Raw genomic sequence first — 19,710 nt, forward strand, 5'->3', positions numbered from 1 at the left:
AAATCTCTCATCCCTAAGAAGACCCCATTTCTTACAGTCCATGAATTTCCTAAACAGCATCCCTAGATACGTAATGTTCGATACGGATCAAAGGAGATCTGCTACAGGAACGGCACGATAACCGTTGAAATACGCGAGACGACATCGATGCGTTATCTCGACGCTCAGGTAATTCCGTCTCAGCGGGAACGCGTTCACGGGCATCGCAGCACGTGCAGAACGATTTCAAGCTCGATCACGCGGCTGCACAACACCCGGGTCTATCGTGTTCGCGTGTGTAGGAAAGTGGGTGCGCGCGTGCACGCCGATCGATCTGGATCGATCGACATCGAGTAGCCGTTATACCTGCTAGCCGAGTTCCAATCGGTCAATTTGCGGCACGATTCGCGCGTTACCGTGTTACGAAACGAGTGGAAGCAACTCACCTCCGCCTCGACAGCAGACGATACGCCCGCAGACATAACTCATCGTCGACCCTAGTAATCACGGGGTGGGCAGGCCCATTAGAATTATCGATAAGCATCGATACTTCTCACCGTGCACCGCACAACGCCTCCGGTCAGACCTTTCGATAGAAAATTTCACTACGAATCGGTTCTAGAGATACATTCATTCGAATAATACGCTTCTATAAATCGCCTGAATGAGAAAGACAAAAGGATTAAATCTATGCTGTTATCTTTGTAAGGCACGTGGTCGTTAATTCACAATCAATGAATTGATCTTGAAAATAAAAAATGAAAAGAACTCCCGTTTATCCTCCGATAACTCGTCCCATCACGGATTGAAAATTTCCCATGAACGTCCATCGAACATTCGTGTAACGGCTGGCTGTCCTGATCGGGACAGGTTTTAGAGGTAACAAAATATGATACGCGGAGTCAAAGCGGATCCTAGAAAGCGGCTTAGGACGGCATTAAAGCTGTCCATCGATGTTAAATATTGGCGCAATTAACAGAGCTCGTAAACAAGATAAGCTCTCGCCGGACCGTGCTTGTATTATTTATAAATCTACGGAGAATTTGTAACCGGGACTCCTTCGGTCGCGAGATAAATATATCCATTAGAGCGGTCGATAAATATCGACACTCCTCCGGCAAGCATCGCACCTTGCTCCACGGTCTCGTCCGCGGAACGACGGAAAAATCTTTCGATACAGATGGAAAATCGCCACGGTCCGCGGAGCGAGTTCTTGGAAGCAAGACGGAATCGAGTGATTTATAAGCGCGATAGCGCAGAATCTGCAGGCGTGCTCGCGATTTAACCGAAAAAAAAGAAAGGAATCCGAACTCGCGCAAACGATATAAATCAATCCGGTGATATTATAATCAAGATTCCACGATGTTGTACATCCGTGTACGATATTTGTCTCTGGTAACCGCCTGTCAACCTTGATAATTGTTTTACGATCATTCGAGTCCAATAACCGTTCCTGTCTACCGAACGTGTGCTTGCATGGATTGAGTAATCACCAGCAACATTTTTCGTAAGTCTCTATCGACCTTCGTAATTGTTTTACCTGATTAGTGGTCAAGCAGGCTTCTCGGAAGGTACGCGAGTTCATTTTGTTCATTTCTTTAATAAGAGTCGATAACATCGTCGTTCCTTTTTGACTTTCGTGAGCAAACAGGGTGGGACTTGACTGGAATCTCTGATCGACGCGTCGGCTATCTTCGTCATTTTTAATTTCAAAAATATACATTTTAAATGCAAAAAACAGGTAACTAGCGTATCCACTTCCTTTCGAATTTGTTGATTTCTAGAAAGGGAAAGAGCTTACCGTTGCTAGGATCTGGGAAATTTCTCGTGAACAGCCGCCAGGTTGATATCGCGATTCCGATATAAACGGGAAGAAAAATAATCAGGCGTCGTGTTTAATGGACTCCCAATTAGAAATCGCTCATGTATGTGGAACTAATTGCTATCCCAGCAATAACGATGCCTGGTTCAGGAGTAATTATCGTCGGCAGAAATACTGCCTGTTCGGCGATAACTTGTTGCAGGTTGATGTATTGCGACACTTTATCGCCGCATAACGTACTAGTGACTCAACAAACGCTGCCTGAAAACAAAACGAGCCGGACGAGAGAGGTCCGAGAGGCTGAGCTTATTTTAAGATTTCTCTCGCGAAAGTGCCGACGATTTATAGGCGTATCCTTCGAACTATCCTTTTGACAAGCGAGGAATCTCGTCGAAGGATACGCGGGCCTTTCTCACTCTCGTTCTCCAGGAACGCGTTGAACCGACTTCATTTTTCCGGATGAAAAAAAATCTTTCCCTTTCAACTTTCTAACTCCCAAAGTAAAATAATTCAAATTTTAGATGGCACGTTAAATTATCGAACGAGATTAGAATAAACGTTGAAAATGTGTTGCTTAATACACCGCGGGAAACATGAATCATACGAGTGTCAAAAATCACTTCCCAGATTGTAGAAACTGCATACGCTAAACGGACAGTGTTATGTGCCAGTGGAGTTGCCATCGTAGAAGAATTATTAAGTGGTCACTTTCGATGCAGGTCGTTGCGCGATAGCAACAGGTTTCGTTCAACCGTACCAGTTTCTCACAAAAGGTGACGGGCGAAATTCGGTGATCTCGCGAAACCCGACAGTAACACGTGTTTCGTTATCGAACATCTCGGCTTCGTAACTTCGCGGAGGCGTGAAAAATAAAAGGGCCGATTAAAAGGCAATAGGCGAGCACTGTCGTGAAACTAACTAGAGAATGGCATGAAAGTAAGCAAAGGAAACAGTGATTCGCTTCGGGCAGCCTTAAATCAGCGGAGCATGAACTCCCACACGAAAAACCCACAAATAGACTCAAGTAGCCCGTTCATTGATATCCCGGTCGCGGAATCCGCCAAGCGCGACCAGAAGTGTTCCCCTCTGTCTTTACCGATAAACAATCAGATTAGAAAGATCGAGGAAGTGTGGTAGCCATGGCCAGGGGAAGAAACAACAACGATATACGGTGTGCTGAGTTAAGAAAGAGAGAGTGTTATCCAGATAGAAAACGAAATAACAACAGTCGGCTTACATAATCGTACAAGAGTGACCCGCATAATTATTCGCGAATACCTGGCATAAATTTTCACTGCTGTCCAAGCGGAGGTTCTATAAGCCGAATCGCGCATCGTCTTGTCCCGAAGCGATAGAAGGTTACCAGCCTCTTTTACACCCTCGGTACATGCTTCTCATCCCTCGCGCTTCCTTATCCTGCCTCGATTTCAACGTCCACCCGCTCGGCTGACCGACACGCGTGGCCAAGAAGGCGCGAGAGGTTATTTATCGCGGAACAAGGAAGGAAAGTTACGGGCGAGGAGTTACGAGGATGCCTGGAGACATTCCCGGCTCGAGCCGCGGTCGCGTTTAATGAGAAATACCAGCCCGACCAACGTGTAACCCTTCAACCGAGGCTGCTTTGCCACGTGCCTTTCGAGAAGCTGTTTCGTGAGGCTTAGAGCTGTGTTTCCGTTGTTCGATATACGAGGTGTGCTTGCTAAATAACGATACTGATACTGTAACTTCATTTCAATGAAGAAACATTTTAGTTCTGTTCCCTTGGAAAATGATTTTTGTCACCTCGCTCAATTTTATAAATTTTACATTAAAACGAAGAATAAATTATTCCGCAAGTACGTCTTAAGTTTCTGAAACAAATGCGGGACACAAGGTAACACCTTGTTAAGTCTTTCATTTAACAGCGTGAACAATTATTTCAAGTCAGTCCCAGGCAATTCTGCCATTTGCCAAACGAATCGATAAAATTGCGCTCGATAGGGCATGCTCCTATAAACAACTTACAGCTTTCTAATCCCGGGACAAATTTATAGCGTAACGAAGTAAAGGTAAATATATCTATGGCGGGAATGCATTAAACTAAATCGATAAGTGTAGAAAGTACAATGAGAACGCTATTATCTTCTGTTCCATTCCCTCTCACTCACTTGAGAAGTTCATCCATTTCTCAAAAATATGTAGTTGAAATTTTCTATCTTGATATGTTGAATCGAATGAAAATCATCTAATTAATAATAGTGATAATAAAATGGGACACCATTAAAGAAAGTTATCTTGGAAGGAAATCGTGTTGAGATATTAAATTGTAACATTGAGTTTCATATGCTTCTTACAGCTTCCTCCCGGCGATTATCCCCCGTTTACTAAACCGACGCGTGTAATCCTCGAATCTAAAGCACAACTCGTCACTTGAATGGACATAAGAGTTTCTCTCGTTAGGGCATGCTCGGCATGGCTACTTATAACTTTCTAATCGTAAGTCTAATTTATAGCGTAATAAGGTAAAAACGGATGTACCGGTGATACATCTATAAGCGAGACAACGCTTCCCGCAGAATAAACGTGAAACGAGCAACACTTAGGATTAATGGTGAGATCATCGGGAAAAAGCATGGCAAAACCAAGACTTTATCTCTGATCTGCATGAGAATTAGAAAAAATTTTAAATTCGAATTGCTTGTAAGATTTCGCTGCGTCTGATAAATGTACCTATTTCGTTTCAAATACAGTCACGTTTATTAGTGGTAGCTTATTTATGGAATTACTTCCTTGGAAAAATAACGAAGATAGCAGCGGAAAAACAGGTAAGAAACTATTACACTAATAACAATTATATAACGATAACCGCATAACCATCTAATTTTCTAATCAAATCAAATACATCATACTAAGCCTAATTATACCCGTGCTTTACGACCTATAAATAATGTATCATTTTGAGTTTCATAATTTTTCCACCGACCACTGAGTAACCGTCACATGCTATCAAATAATTGGTACTTTCCTCTAGCAATTATCAAGCAATAAATTCATTTTACGATGCAAACTTTTCAAAATAGTTACATGATGTCTATATCCTACATTCGCTCTCTAAAAGACAGAAATAAAAATCTCTGGAAGATTACAAATGAAAGTTGATTGATGGAAGATGCAAATGGAGCTTGGAGCTTTCGAGAAAGGATCTGAAAACAGGGCTTTAATTTACACGGGAACCGTACAATGAGGTACTTTCGTCGTCTGGCAAAAATCCGTCGAGCCGTTTGTCGCGTGCCACGAATAATTTGTAGTTTCCAATCGTCGCTATCCGCGTGCCGATCGAGGCATTAAAGTTTCGAGAAACTCGTCGCTCTCGACAAAGCCGCGCACTTTACAGCCGCTCGATAAGACGACGTCTCGAGCTCATGTTCGACACGTTTCTCTCGGCGTCACGGTAGATAGAGCACACGAGTCGGTCCCGATCGCACCGACTTGAAAATAATTAGATGCGGGCGTCGATAATCGGTTCGAAAGGTAGTGTGAACGCATCGAAAAATCGTCCTCGTCGAGAAATCCACGGTTCGAACTTCTATCTAACCCCTGTTCACTTCGTACACTCGCGATCAAATCAGGTTTTCATAGAGAAGTAGTATATTGTGGGAATTTATAAAAAAAATTGAATCTAGGACCAATATTTGGGATGTGACTAATGAAACGACTTATGAAATAATTGATAGTGTTAAAGCATTAATGGAAACCTGACACAGAGCAGCTATCAAAGGAATATAAATCACGTTCACACCGGCCAGAGCGAAGTCTCGCTCGTCACGCTCTTAAAGCTCCCATTATTTCGCAACTAATCCAATCATCGTGAAAGCGAAACCGCATTTTCTCCTCGCAGTGACAGTAACATACGAGCAAAAATTTTAATCGCCTGAATAACATGCGAACATCTATCGAATTATCTTAAAACTGGTTCGACTTTACATTTCCTCCTCTTCTATTTAACTTAAAGCGATTCACAAATTTCGAAAATGACTTTCCAGCAAATAGAAAATATTAATGAATTATGGTAATTCTTTCAATTTTTCTTGTATAAATTAGAAGCTTCTGAGGCTCACTTCATAACCCTGCTAATAATAATCCTCGTGATCGTTCGACGGATTGAAAATTATTCAAATGACGGGGAAACAAGCGATCCAACCTTGGCATTCGCGAATAATCATAATCTTGCGGCAGGAATCTTAGGCGGCTCGTTGATTTTCTCGCGAGCAGGAATGCGTTGAATAATTCACCCATAATATCGCTTCTGAGAATGTAATTTGCAGTGATAACAGCGCGAGAAAGGTAATACCGCAGGTGTACGTAACTTTCTAACGTTACAATTAACAATTAAATTTTTCTATAAAACCACGAATCACTACTCCAAATAATTTTACCAAAAGCATTGAAATCACTGCATGAAAATTAAAAATACAATATAAAACTTTACCATTTTGTTGAAAAACGAATAACGTTGAATCACGCACGTTACAGGAACGTTGTACACTGCATTATCGTTCACAGCACGACAAATCTAGCGATAAAACTGTTCGACGTCGATAGATATTGCCAGAGACGTGATAGTTTCACCGAGCTAGTTCAGCTCGTTGCAACGGAAGTGCATACATCGTCGAGTTACGACTAAAATATGTCCACGTTTCAGGGAAGTAGACCAATGAGCTTTCGTCGAAGCGAACAGGTGGGCAGACGGGGTTGTTATCGGGTAAAAATTGCTCCAAAAAGTCGATAATACCGGGGAGTGCAACGATACGACGACAACACGACGAATGTGCAACAACGCTCGATAGAGGTACTTTCAGATTACTCTACTTGCAACATAGAATCCCTGGAAATCTTCCACGGGAAATATTTTATTGCATTCAAGGTCGAAATTGAATGCATTAAAGTTTCACGTGATGTTGAGTGTCTTTGATAAGAATTACATTATCGGGACTGCACTATTTGATAAGAGAATACAGCAAATAGATCCTTAAACATCTTGTAGCCAATATTTACAGAGAAGCGTTCAGAAATTTAATGTTGGGACGACGAACCATGAAAAGAGCCTCGATTCTAATTTAATTTCATACTATTGTTATTTTCTACAGTTTGCACTGTTAAGATTAGTCTTCAATTTATTAAAAATCAGAAATTTAATGAACAGACACCAATTGGAACACAATCTTCCGAGAGTATTCGACTCTTCGGATGAATTATCGGTATCTAATAATACCTAGAAAGTTTTGGCAGTCGGCGAGGAGCTCGGTTACAGGATATGGAACAGGGTGGGCTCGAATTAATTGTGCACCGAGGAAACGTAAAGTAACGGTATGAAACGAGAGGCTCGAGTGCCTTTAACGATGACATAACACCACCGACACACACCAACCACCAGTGTGTACCTACTTGTAATCGCCTACGTGTTCGAGCTACCTTGTGCATCGGGATCGTTGCCTCACCTATGATCGACCGCCGCGAAACGGCTCGATAATTGCCGCGAAATTGCATCGATCCGTCGATCTTCTCTCGAACGAGCTGAAAGCAGCCCTCGCCGGAGGATTTCCTTTCCTCTGGGTGAACAACTTTCCTCGTGGGTGTGCCGTGCTCGCTAGTTACCGATGCAAAGACCATTTCCGGTTTTTTATTAAGTCATTAGCCATCACAGATTTCTTCTTTCATGCGTCTGTTATTATTGACGTAATTCTTTTTTATTCGATAAGGATTACTGTTACGCAGTTCCTTTTGCGTCAGAGATTCATGGCGATGCGTCAATGCCAAAGATATCATTACTCGTTACGACCTCCAGGTGTAGAATACTTAAAAACACACGTTCAAGCCCTGCTACGTGTCTACGGACTTGATTTCATAAAATTGCGCTCCATTTAATTCGTATAATTCCGTGGACCATGCTGATATCGCGTTTCATTTAATTTCTATGATATCCGAGCACCGACAGAACGCTGTTTTCCTGTCGAATCAAGTTTCTGTTTTATTAAAACGTCAAATGACGTTGTTCGTCTAATCTGTTATGAGTTACGACGTTGAACAAGAAAAGATAATTGAGTAACAGAGGAAAGAAATCGAATCGAAAGAGAATCGAAAAATAATGTTGCACGGGTTCTCGTTGGCGAAAGTGAAGCCGATCGATTTGCCACGTGCAAACGTTATCGGTTACCACCCACGGCCCATAAAGTCCTCGTTTATGGGAGCCGCGGGGGAAGATATACACCGGTCGCACAGGAATTAACGCCGGAACTGGTGTAATGGAGCGACGACGCGCCCTCGTTTCGAACAAATTGCCGACACAAAGCCGCCTCGAAACGCGGGGACGCCGCTAAATGGACGTAATTTCGAGTTAACCACACGCACGATGGATCAACCGACGCATCTGTCGTTCCACGAGCCACATCCGTGTCGCAGCTGGCTAGAGAAAGAGAGAATGTATTCGTGAGGGTTGCTCGGAGAGGGGTGAAGAGCTAATTAACTTCAGTGTGGCTTGTGTACCAGGTCATTCACACCGAAAAAAATGTGGTGGATGACAGTTTGGGTATAAAATGACTGGTCTTCGCATAGCAAAGGGAATGGTACAACATAGGTTGTAAGAGATGGGATGGTGAAACAGATGTTAAGTTAGGGTACTAATTACATATTTAAGTAAATGAGAATGATTAAGTTTTGATATGTTACAGGAATTTCGATAAATACTTATGATTGCATCTGTTAAAAATAAAAGGCGAAATTTCGTTGCACATATTAAATTGTACATCTTGGGAACACGATGAAATTTAACAAGACACGGACACCATTTGAAATTTATCACGGACTGGTTTTTAAACGAAAGAAGCAACCCGATGCTCCTCATCTGCTGCTAATCTTCGTGAGAATGCAACGATCTTCGTGTAACTTAACGAGTGCCGACAATATTTGGAATACGTAAGCGACTGATCGAAGAGGGAACCGATAATGCGTCCTTTATTACGCCGATTTTCGTAAGAATGTGGTAGAATTTAATGAGAGCTTCTCGGAAGAAATCGGCGGCTCGATAGCCGCTTAGGGGGCAGAAAATGAACGGCTGCTCCTCGAAAGGTAACTCGATGAAACAGGTGGAAATTAAGGTGGCGGAAGCGGTATTCTTATCGAAGATAAAATTTAACCAACTTTCTGATAATATTTGCATATGGAATCGCTAAGATACCCAACAATAATACCTACACTTTCAATTCATGAATTTTTCAAATATTTTAATATTTCCCTCAAACGAGGAAGTATTACACTTTTCTGAGGGGCCGCTATCAAACGTGTTCCAAATTTTGAAATTCACGTGTTTCCTGGCAAGGTTCCCTTCCGTGTTTATTAATGTAACGCCTCGGGACCGCTTCCCGTAAAGGAACAATGGTCGATTATAAAAAGTCAGCCCACGAAACGACGTCCAGGCCGTTGTATTAATCTCGACGCGGGGTTCACGGGGCCGAATAAATGTTTTTTCTTCTTCTGTTTTTGCCCCTGCCTGGCCTGGCCAGACTGGCCGTCTCCGTTCTCCTCGGATGCCCGCGTATTTTCAATTTGCAATGCTGATAAGATGGAAATACCCGGTCGGATTTGTAAGTCGAGCGCCGACGTAATCGGCTTCGTCGCGGCGAACGATGAAAGCGATCCGGTCTTCTCTGACGACCATGCAATTTTTCGCGTTTTTTGTTTCCTTCGCGTGGACATTTTTCCTTTCCCCCCATATTTTTTTTTTTCTTTACAGAGTAACCTGAAGAATGTAGCCACCGGTGGACAGGTAAAGAGACGAATGGCCGCCCGGTGCAACACGACCTCGATTTTGTTTCGACGTCGAACAGTGTGCAATTAATTTCTGGCCATACGGATATGTTGTATGACTTCGTGAACGAGCAACAATATAGACAACGATCGTAACTCAAAGCTGACTCGCTTGTTTCATTGACAAGCAGATAATTGCCACTTGTCTGCTGTTGGTTAAATCGTGCGCTCGCGGAAGAAAGGCTCTTTAAGTTTTCCTTTCTCAAGGTTGAAATGGATAAAAGAATATTAATTTGGAACCAGTGACGTTTGTTTACACGAATACATTCGGTATTACTTTAAATAACAATCTTTTACGTTTCGTTTAAGGTACAAGATAATAAATCTTACCAGACATCCAGCGTTTGACCAAGTAAATAATGAATAAAAGATAAATTTATAAATAGATTAATTTCATATTCCTTATTTTCTATGTAAATATCAATCTCTCGTACGAAAACTTTTCACGTTTCATTTCTAGTGCAGGGTAATAAATTCTAGCTAACCACGAATAAATCTTGTATCAAAAGATCTATCAGATCTTCAAATGATACCACTCTACTCAAACAATCATAAAAGGTTGAACTTTGTATACCAATCAACGTGTAAGAAATAGACCTAGCTTTTCTTGTTTTATAAAAGTGTCTCTCAATTTCTGAATGCACCGGGATGCATTTTGATGCATCTGATGACGCGAAGGTTTATACGATTCGCGATTACACCTGTGCAGAACGTGTTCCAGGAAACACGAGGATTCACTGACGCATCATATTCTTCCATTCATAAAGCAGTGATACGTCCACACACGGGACCACCGTAACGCGTTACCGCTGTTTTGCTCTCGAGTTCAATTGGGTCGAGCGTGGCTCGTCCATCAATGGAACAACAGCGACCAAACAATTTGCAAGCGTGGATTCTTGGCCTTCGTTGCCGGCAAATCGGTGTCAATTGCCGTTTTACCAACGATCATGAACGATACCGTGGTATCGGTATCCGCTGGTACGAGCGGTGATTAAGCGAGATTTTACAATCCTCCCGACCGGAATAGCATCGAAATGTCCAACAACAATTTCTGGACCAGGAATCTTAAATGTTCGATTCGATTATGTAAGACAACGTTACACGAGTTGCGTAAAACAAGGGCGTGTTTAAAACGTTCCGGTGTATCGATAACTAAACAGATGATATTTCACGCGAGGATAAAACATTCGCCAGCTTAGTGATTTTCCGCCACGCTACGATCTGTCCTATTTAAATCAAGATTAGCTCGACACCGCGTTCGTTGTATTCAAATCGAGATATTACGAGCGAGATCGCAGAGCGGACTGAATTATCAACCAGCATAAATCTCCAATGTATCGTGTAAAGACATAATGAGCAGATAGTAAACAGTTTTACACGGCCGAAGTGGTTGGCTTTATTAAATAATTGCACGCTACGTTGACATTCTTTTAGCCGGAGAATATGTCTGATCGTAATTATTCGACATAGCGGTACCGACGTTTCTGCTTATCAGAGACATCAGTGTTTCTTAGGAACACCAAACATTGTCTGAAATTTATCAAGCTTATGTACGGTTCAATCGCGGTATAATTATTGGCCGTTTTCTATCTATGCACGCCCTTTAAATACGTAATTTCATTTTAAGACACCATTACAACGTCGTTCGAAACACCTTTGCATTCCTTTCGCATTCCACCGGAACACGTTCTACCTGCTTCAATTCCACTCATGCTGTACGACGAAATTTTATGTATTTAACAGATAAATATCGCCAATGCTGTTATTTCCTATTTTTGATATAATTTTTTAATCAAGCATTTACGAGCCCATTTATTTTTACCGATACCCTCTGTAATTGTCTACCAATGCTCTAGGGGTTAAGAAACACAGTCCCAAGACCACCTGAAACCAAAGCATTCCACTCCAATTCCCTTTTCGATAGATTTCTATCGTACTCTCGACACGCCTGCTCTACGTGAATTCCACTCTCATTATGCAGCGAAATCCTACAACCTTTCTTCGATCGGAACACCGTACAGGATCTACGCGTAAATACAGGGAAGCAGAGATACCGAATCGAAACATTTCGAAGCGACTCGCTTTTCACTGAATTTCTCTGTTGAAACCCCGTCGACAGGGCCGAATTAACGAGCCACCAGCGTAATCTCAGAGTCGAACGCATCCGACACACCCAGCCGGATGTACGGCAGTCCCACAGTTCCACCCACACAGGCGAGAATGCTTGCTTGGCTTCCAAGAGCGTGAACCGAGCACACGCAGCTGCGTAAGATTCGCGGGCAACGACAGGGATAGGGTATAGTTAGTAGAAAAGATGTAGTCAATTTGATAGATAGTCAAAGTTTGACAGAGTTTGAATCTTATGTCAATTTGGAATTTAATTGCTAGCAAAGAACGAGTAACAGGTGCACCCTATGACTTCACAAAATTATTAATTTTGATATCTTTTATTATGATGCAAAGTTTGAATCAAATCGATGGGTTCATGGTCACGCACCTTCCTTATGAAATGCATACGGCCCTGATCGGCCACTACATCAATGGGTGTCACCGCTTAATGCTTCAATTTACAACCACGCTACATCGTTTCCACCAGCCATACCTATGTGGCTCGACCAGCCGAGCAGATGAAGAGTGAAAGTACCGGGTGCACGATACAAAGAAGTCATTGAGGAATTCGAGGGAACGACATGCACCGGTCGTTGGCCGACGAAGGATTCTGCATTTCTGGCAAGGTTGCACCGACTGCATACTGCACCGCTTCGAAGTGCAAGGTTAATTGCGGCTCCCCGCGTTAATCAAGGCATCGAACAGGCAAGGTAAACCGCATTCGAACGAGCGCGCGACCTGCCGATAAATGCTTCCGATACGGTTCGATATTAATTTTCCATCGTGAACCGATCAACCCTCCCGGTGATCTATCGCAGAGTCATTTATTGATTTCTCTACCGACACTCGAGTGACTTGGATCTTTATTTTAAGTTGTTATTAAAATTGCTGGGAGATGACAATCTTGGCAGTTATTGCTTTATTTCATTCTAATATTTGAACTGTACTTGAAATTCATTTTTTGAAAAATACAATGACCCAGATAGAATTTTAGTTTAGAATTATATAGAATTTTAGTTATTCAAAAAGAGACAAATTATCATTAAAAATAAATATCGTAGGTAACTATCACTGAAATCAGCAGATACATTCAGAAAAACATTTAAAATTATTCATCCAATAATGGAGATTAACTAGGATCTCTAAAAACGCAAATTTTATAAGAATGATAATTATCCCTGGATGATGGAAAGGTCAAGGTTTGGTCACAACGATTTTTGGATAAATTAGAAATCACATACCAAACTCAAACATGTTTGTGATCAACTACCAATTCTTGGTCATGGTGAGTCCAGCGATTCCATGGTCATTCGTTATACTAATTGGAAGATTCCGTCCGGATAAAGCAAAAGTCGTTTTTATATTCCTAGTCGATTCAGCTTCACCACTGTTGAGTATCATGCCATGTATTAATGTGTATTATTCACTCGACTTGTTTTTCTATCTAGCTTCGAGTATCACTAAATTAAGGGTCTTCGAAATACGCTCACGTGTGGACAGGAAATCGTATAATCATTTACCTTACACTTTCTGAACTCTGAACTTCGAATTCTTCGGTGAACAACATATACTTCCTGTTTTGTCTGTGACTGACCTGAAATGCTCTTTGTATTCTGGTCACAGAATTCCTACTGTATTTTTAAATCGTGACGTACTTTTCTAGCAAAGTATAGAATGCTCTTAAAATAAGTTCTCAAAAGTAAATAAAATATTTTTCAATTAAGAATGTTACAAATATTTATATGAATCCACTTGGTAAATCATTCTTGTTAAGTTTTTATTAACAGAGCCATATGATGGAATGAATTCAATTTGCCCAATAAAACAGAAACGAACAACATTAGTCACCAACGATTCGACTAAACAAAATTGTTACACTCATGTTGAGAACAAGGTGCAACCAAGTTGCATTTGTTTCCCAACAATCGCCACGTCCCTGAAGGGAATTCACTTTGAACACGTCCCTCGTATATTTTCCTCGCTCAGTGCCCACAGTCCGCTCTATTTACCCATATACCGTGTTATTCGCGCGTTACAATTTTATTTATGTTCGCGGGCGTACGCGAAACCTCTCTCGATGTTCGCCACCGATTTGCATGCGAACTTGAACGTTACGTAGGAATTCCAAGGCCGTGCGTCCTTTCCCTCGATGGCCACGAATACGATTTCTCTACTTCTCTTCAACAAGTGAAACAAACCCGGATCACCGATGGGTAATTGCATCAAGAATTTTTTGAGATGAATTGTAAATTTTGAGGAATTTTTAGAGATTGGAGGGTTTTTTTAAGCTTAGGGTGCCCTAGGGAGATCTAGGCTCTCCCTCGTCTCTTCTTAGGCTAACCCTAGGCTTCCCCAAGGCAAGTGATGAGGGGCTCCTCACCCTGTACTTAAAAGGAGGAGCTCCCATCATTTGCTTTCAATTTTACGAGAGCTCAATTGGACCTAGCTAAAATTGAAAGAAAGTTCATAGAAAGGCGTACGGTGTGTCCTGTTAGGGAAGGCAACAGCGAGACGAAATGACTCATGAACCAGAATCGGCTGACCCACGATCGAGCAATTACTTAGGTTGCAAAAATCAAGCAGCAACCGCTACATATGTCGCGTTCCTTGATAACGTTTAAGCTGATTTCAGCTATTCAATGCAGATCGGGCTACGGTACCCTGCCTTTGTTAACCTTTCATTATTATGCATTGAAAATTGACAAACGGCCAACGGGTAAACGTACGAGTACGGGATCTTTATTAATTGTTACCCGTTGTACTATTTATCCTGCGAGACATTAACTGGATATGTCAACGGAGATATTTGCGACTATCAGGCAACACTATCCATTAGATACTTTCTAGCAATGGTTACTTTTAATTGCATAGCAATATCGTTGCACAATCACGCGTTTCGCTGGCTACGATCAGACTAGCAGGATGAAGATGTTAATTCATGTTTTCTAATAAGACTTGCTTGGATGTTTAACCTTTAACTACCGAGAGTCTGTTCCAATGCTGTCTTCTTCATTTGTTTCTCTTATTTCGAACAATCTAACATTTATAATTCAACATCCTATACTTGCAACTCTGTGTAACATTTTCCTGAAAAATGTGTCCTTAATTAATTAATAAAGGTGACTGGAAAACGAAGACGATCGACAAGGATGCGATTAATTTTTTTAACGATAATGTTATGCCTCCAATTAGCGACACCGGTCAATGAGACACCGGTGAAGTTATCGCTCGTTTACTTAAAAAAACGAGCTTGCTTCTCATTACGATGCCGTAATTTCAAGTGGCCTAATAAACGTATGAGTCAGCGATCTTCGCGGCTACTCGCCCTGTGTAAATTACATTCTGGACGTTAGATCGTGTTCAAGTAGCCCCGGAGAAATAATACCGGTCGTGGAACGCGACTCGGGATGCAACTTTGTACTTTATACTGCTCTTTTATTGCTCCTCTTTCGTTTCCTCCACGTTGCATTGCGGCTCATTACAACAAGGTACATTACCGAGTAGAAGTTCGACGTTGATGTAATGAAACGTGAAATCCACTGCTTCTTACGCATGAGAAATTTTATATTGACTGCAAACACGGCGTTTTTAATTTTACTTAATGAAATGAGAAATTGCAAGGTGCACTTTATCCTTGCAACTGGACTTAAATTTTGATAAAATATGCATGATTTTATATGATTCGAGGCATCAAGAAGCATTGAATTTAATTTCTAAAACATTTTTCAGAAATCTTCTTCAGGTTCCTTATTCCAAAATCAACTCATAAACTAAATCTGAAGGCTATACGATTTCGCCAGAATCGATAAAACTATCTTTTTGTGGAAAATCGATGACGGAAGCAACGAGTCTATGCATTTTTCGAAGAATCAAGCATACGGTAGATCGTTAAAAAGTAATGATCACAGAGATTCCCGGATAAATTATTTGCATTATACTTTCTGCGCTTTTTGGCCGTCGTATGAATAAAATATCATGTTTTTCCCGTGTCTACATTTCCTTGAAACCTGCATTCGCATGAAATTGCAATTTGTTATTCGACTTCGCTTTTACACCGCGCGCGTGGTCTGTTGTAAACATTAAGCTGCTGCCTATAAGAGATTGGAGAAAATATTTACGAGGTACAAATTGAAGGACGTACTAGAACTTCGTCGTATTAATTCAAGAATTTCGAAAGTGTCTTCCTTTTTTCGAAGAAATCTACTATGTTTCCAAGCTCCAATAAATAATAATTCATTTTGAGACTCGATGACTATTTTAGAAAATAGTACCTATCTAAAATTTTAATAGAAATATATTCTTGTGACATTGATACGTACTATGATTAAAACACTCATAAGCACATTCTGAAATTTTATATGCGATCAAAATTCGATACTAGTCGCTTGCTTTGAGAATTTTTCTAGTCTCCAATTTCTAAAAATGATTCGTAACTCATATTTGCCTTCTACAATAGAATCCTTTCCTAAAGAAAAAACGTTCAATTCCACTGAGACGATGATTCCCTATCGAATCTATTGATATTCTCAAGCATATATTGATCACACCAGTACTGGTACCAATGTATCACGATATAAATCGTCTTCTAGAGTGACGCGCGACGTAACCAGATAAAATCTTTCGATGCAAAATGAAGAAACGAAGAGTTAGAATGCGGCGCCTGAGCGCGACAACAGGGGGGAAATGTTGGAATACGGAATGACATCCGGCTGGATGACTCGAGGGGGTTCCTGGTATCTCGAAACTCTTTGGAATTCTCTTCGGTGGCCAGAGGCCCTCGCCCCCAACGGAGATTCTTTCCGCATACGTGATCTATGCCATTTAATCAGGAGTAAAGTAGTTGAATAGAGACACAAGGTATTCTAAATTAATCTTCAGTCAACAACTACTTCTACCAATCAATTGATGATAAAATAGAGGGTTGATTTTAAAAAATTGTTCAAGGAAAATTGTTACCGAACAAATTGCTATAACAAATATTTTTTTAAAAATAATGTTAACTGAACTATCTAACATCTTCAACAAAAAGGAATAAAGTTATTGAAATAAATGCTAAACTTCGATTATCTTAACCAACATGTATGGCCACGTATCCAGAGCGATTTTAATATTTATCTGTGTTATCGTAAGCCTTCAAGGCTGAACATCGACAATAAACGTTTGTATAATTTCGCGATAGTCGTTGCCAGGCTGCAAATTCAATATAAGAATCTCGAGCCGTGGAAATGTATTTTCGAGTCGAATAAACGGAGGCGTTCAGATTTCCGGTGTTCGTGTTTCGGAGCGTGGCTGATCTCAGCAACCTTTGCAATTCCTTATTCGAACTGGCCGACGTCCCAGCAACGACACCTAACTGCGATCCGTTTCGCCAGAAATCGACCGTGTTCCATTTGGCCGCGTATCTCGATGTCGCACGCGAACTGCAAAAGCATTCCCGATGCAAAACACAACCTGTTCGCGAATTTACCGTATCCCTCTATTTCCACGTCGATCCGGACCATTGCCGAGCCACCAGTTGCCACGAGCTGACGTTCGATAATCGCCATAACAATTTTATTCGGCTACATTTTAGCGAATAACATAGTCGTGTCTGTTTTTCTCCACAGCCACGCGACATTTCTGCGAATTCATTCTCGCGTGCTACGTTCTCCGGTTGCGTCGTATCGCGGAATATTTATATACAGCAAATTTTTATTATCCGTGGATGACTTGAAAATATTTAGAAGAAGACTCTGTTAAATTACAGACTGATTCGGATAGCTGATAAAATGACTTTATTATTCTAAGTGCTCTGGTATATTATTTTAGCCAATTTTAGGCTGATCGTATGATTTTTTTCTAATTTGAATAAAATGAATAAAATGCGTTTCTTCTAAGAAAAATGATTGTTCGTCCGTTTTCGAGGAGGATTCGCAACGCACCACTCGAAACGACGTCCTCATGCAAATACGTCTCGCGGCGAGGCGCGATAGCACACGCGTGCTGCTCGAGGTTTCGCGGATAATAATCAGAACGGAACGCGACGACCTGAAGCGTAAATGCACCAACGTTCGCTGCACTTCTCACGCGGGAATGTTCTATCTCTGCATAGCTATCTCGAGATCTCGGTAACGCGTACGCGTACGAGCGGACGGATTCGAGCGGAATAAATTCGTGTCCCCGACATCGCGGAGGTTGATTGAAATTTTAAGCCTTCGAACGAGGCTGGATTATGGGAACCGAGCATGTTAGTTCAGTCCATTCGTTTCTATTTTATTTCCTAGCTAGATTTAGATTTCTAACACTTTATCTGATTATCATTTACTTGATGTAACAATCTGATTATCATAGATCAATTACCTCATCATAGATCACGCGCCCAAATGGACAAGGCCAGCCAAAATGATCAACCAACGTAAAATTTTAAAAGGAACGATGAAAAAAGTTGTCCAAACCAGTATCTCTTGCCTTCTGACGTAAGTTCCAAAAGTGAGCATCAGATTTTTCAGATGCCTATCCATACTAATTAATAAATCTCCAACTTTCACTTGCATCGTTGAGAAATTTAACAAAATTCTATTTTGAATCATGCCTTTACATAGAAAAAATGTACAAGAAAATTCAATGGAGAACCCGCGAAGGGTAGGTAAAAAGCGAGATCACTTTCGGCGACCTACTGACTGAGCTGGCACAGGTGAGCGTGGCAGGGAACTCGAAGTCGCGGCTGCCAATCGTCAACCGCAAAACATTTCTCGGGATATACGATCGTTAAGCAATAATCCCGAGCGAGTTGATCGGTCTTTCGAGCAATCTGTTACACGGTTTGTCCCTCCCACGCGCCTTTCCCAAGCGACGTGTAGTTCGGTTGCATTCACGGAGGCGTAAATCGCGTAGGAATAATAGAAGCTGATCGCTGCCACGACCAACGACATTCCCGTGCTCGCCGATCTTACAGTCGGTGGCATAATCGTTCTACAAACCGCAACACTGTTGGCCACTTAATTAATTAACCGTGGACAACATTCCAACTAGCAACGTGACTCCTTTTGGAGTGAAACTAGTCATTTGTATTCTTAAATTAGTATACGTCTTTCTATATAAAGTTTAGCTTTACTTATATGATTTTTCTATAAAACCATCAACTAGTCGGGTCTGGTTCGAACCATCAAACCCTGTTATTCCACGTTTTCTCTAATATCGCAGATGCTTTAGCCGGAAGACATTCAAATGCACCAAGAAGCAGAGAGTGTCTTGAAACATCGATAAACACAGCGATTGGCTCTAATTTTGGTACACGCGAAATGACTTTTCCCGATCGGTCTGAACTTAACTGTTGAAGTAGATCAATTCGTTTCTCTTACGACGAACTACGAGAGGTTCTGTTTACAGAACTGCCACAAATTCTTCGACTCACAGAATGACCAACGGTCGCCCACCAATTAATTTAACCGATTAATTGTACTGGACTGTCGGCGAATTGCTCTCATTAATTAATTGTCCGGCAACTTCGAGCGAATCGCATGTTGTACGGAATAAAGCTTTGGCCTTAAGTGGACGTTCATTATTCTAATTAGTTCGTCAGGCGGTTATATCAACGGGTCGAGTAATTGAGACTCGACTGAAAATTGCAGGAGATACTATTAGTTTAGATTATGATTATATTGTAATGTATTTTTTTTTAACAGTAATCCAAAGTGTTAAATACAATATAATCAATTTTCTTTAAGTATAACTTAATTGCACCTCCATTCACACACTCATCGGATACGTTTTCCTGAAACAGTCTCGCCAGATCCAACAACCGACTACCGTCTGTCCAATTAATTCCGCTCGTTCAACGTAGCCGCTTAATTAATTGCCCGCGAAGCAATTAATTCGCCCGTGGAAGACACGTAACGCAGCTACACATAAAGGCTCGAGTAACGTGTACGGTTTCGCCTAGAAAGACGATGGTAGCGACAAGCTGAGCAACAGATGAC

The 19,710-nt window shown here is 41.3% G+C and overlaps 1 protein-coding gene and 1 long non-coding RNA gene across 5 annotated transcripts in view; one reads left to right on the plus strand and one right to left on the minus strand.

Moving 5' to 3' along the window:
* The window catches only part of LOC114878620 (rho GTPase-activating protein 7), a 214,236-nt gene that overhangs the window by 170,625 nt on the left and 23,901 nt on the right, over positions 1-19,710 (minus strand). The window contains exon 1 of one of the 4 annotated variants that reach the window (XM_029192638.2): positions 6,270-6,354. The exons of the other annotated variants lie outside the window; for them this stretch is intronic. Coding sequence (XP_029048471.1) covers positions 6,270-6,272 — 3 coding nt within the window. The 5' untranslated portion in view covers positions 6,273-6,354. Of the gene's footprint in view, positions 1-6,269; positions 6,355-19,710 lie in introns of those variants that run through there. 4 annotated transcript variants of the gene reach the window in all.
* On the plus strand, positions 6,550-9,946 carry LOC114878621. Its single transcript, XR_003789767.2, has 3 exons — positions 6,550-6,629; positions 8,509-8,905; positions 9,570-9,946. It is a non-coding gene; the product is annotated as an uncharacterized LOC114878621 (long non-coding RNA).

The sequence above is a fragment of the Osmia bicornis genome, chromosome 13, assembly GCF_907164935.1.
Source record: "Osmia bicornis bicornis chromosome 13, iOsmBic2.1, whole genome shotgun sequence".
Taxonomy (NCBI): Eukaryota; Metazoa; Arthropoda; class Insecta; order Hymenoptera; family Megachilidae; genus Osmia; species Osmia bicornis.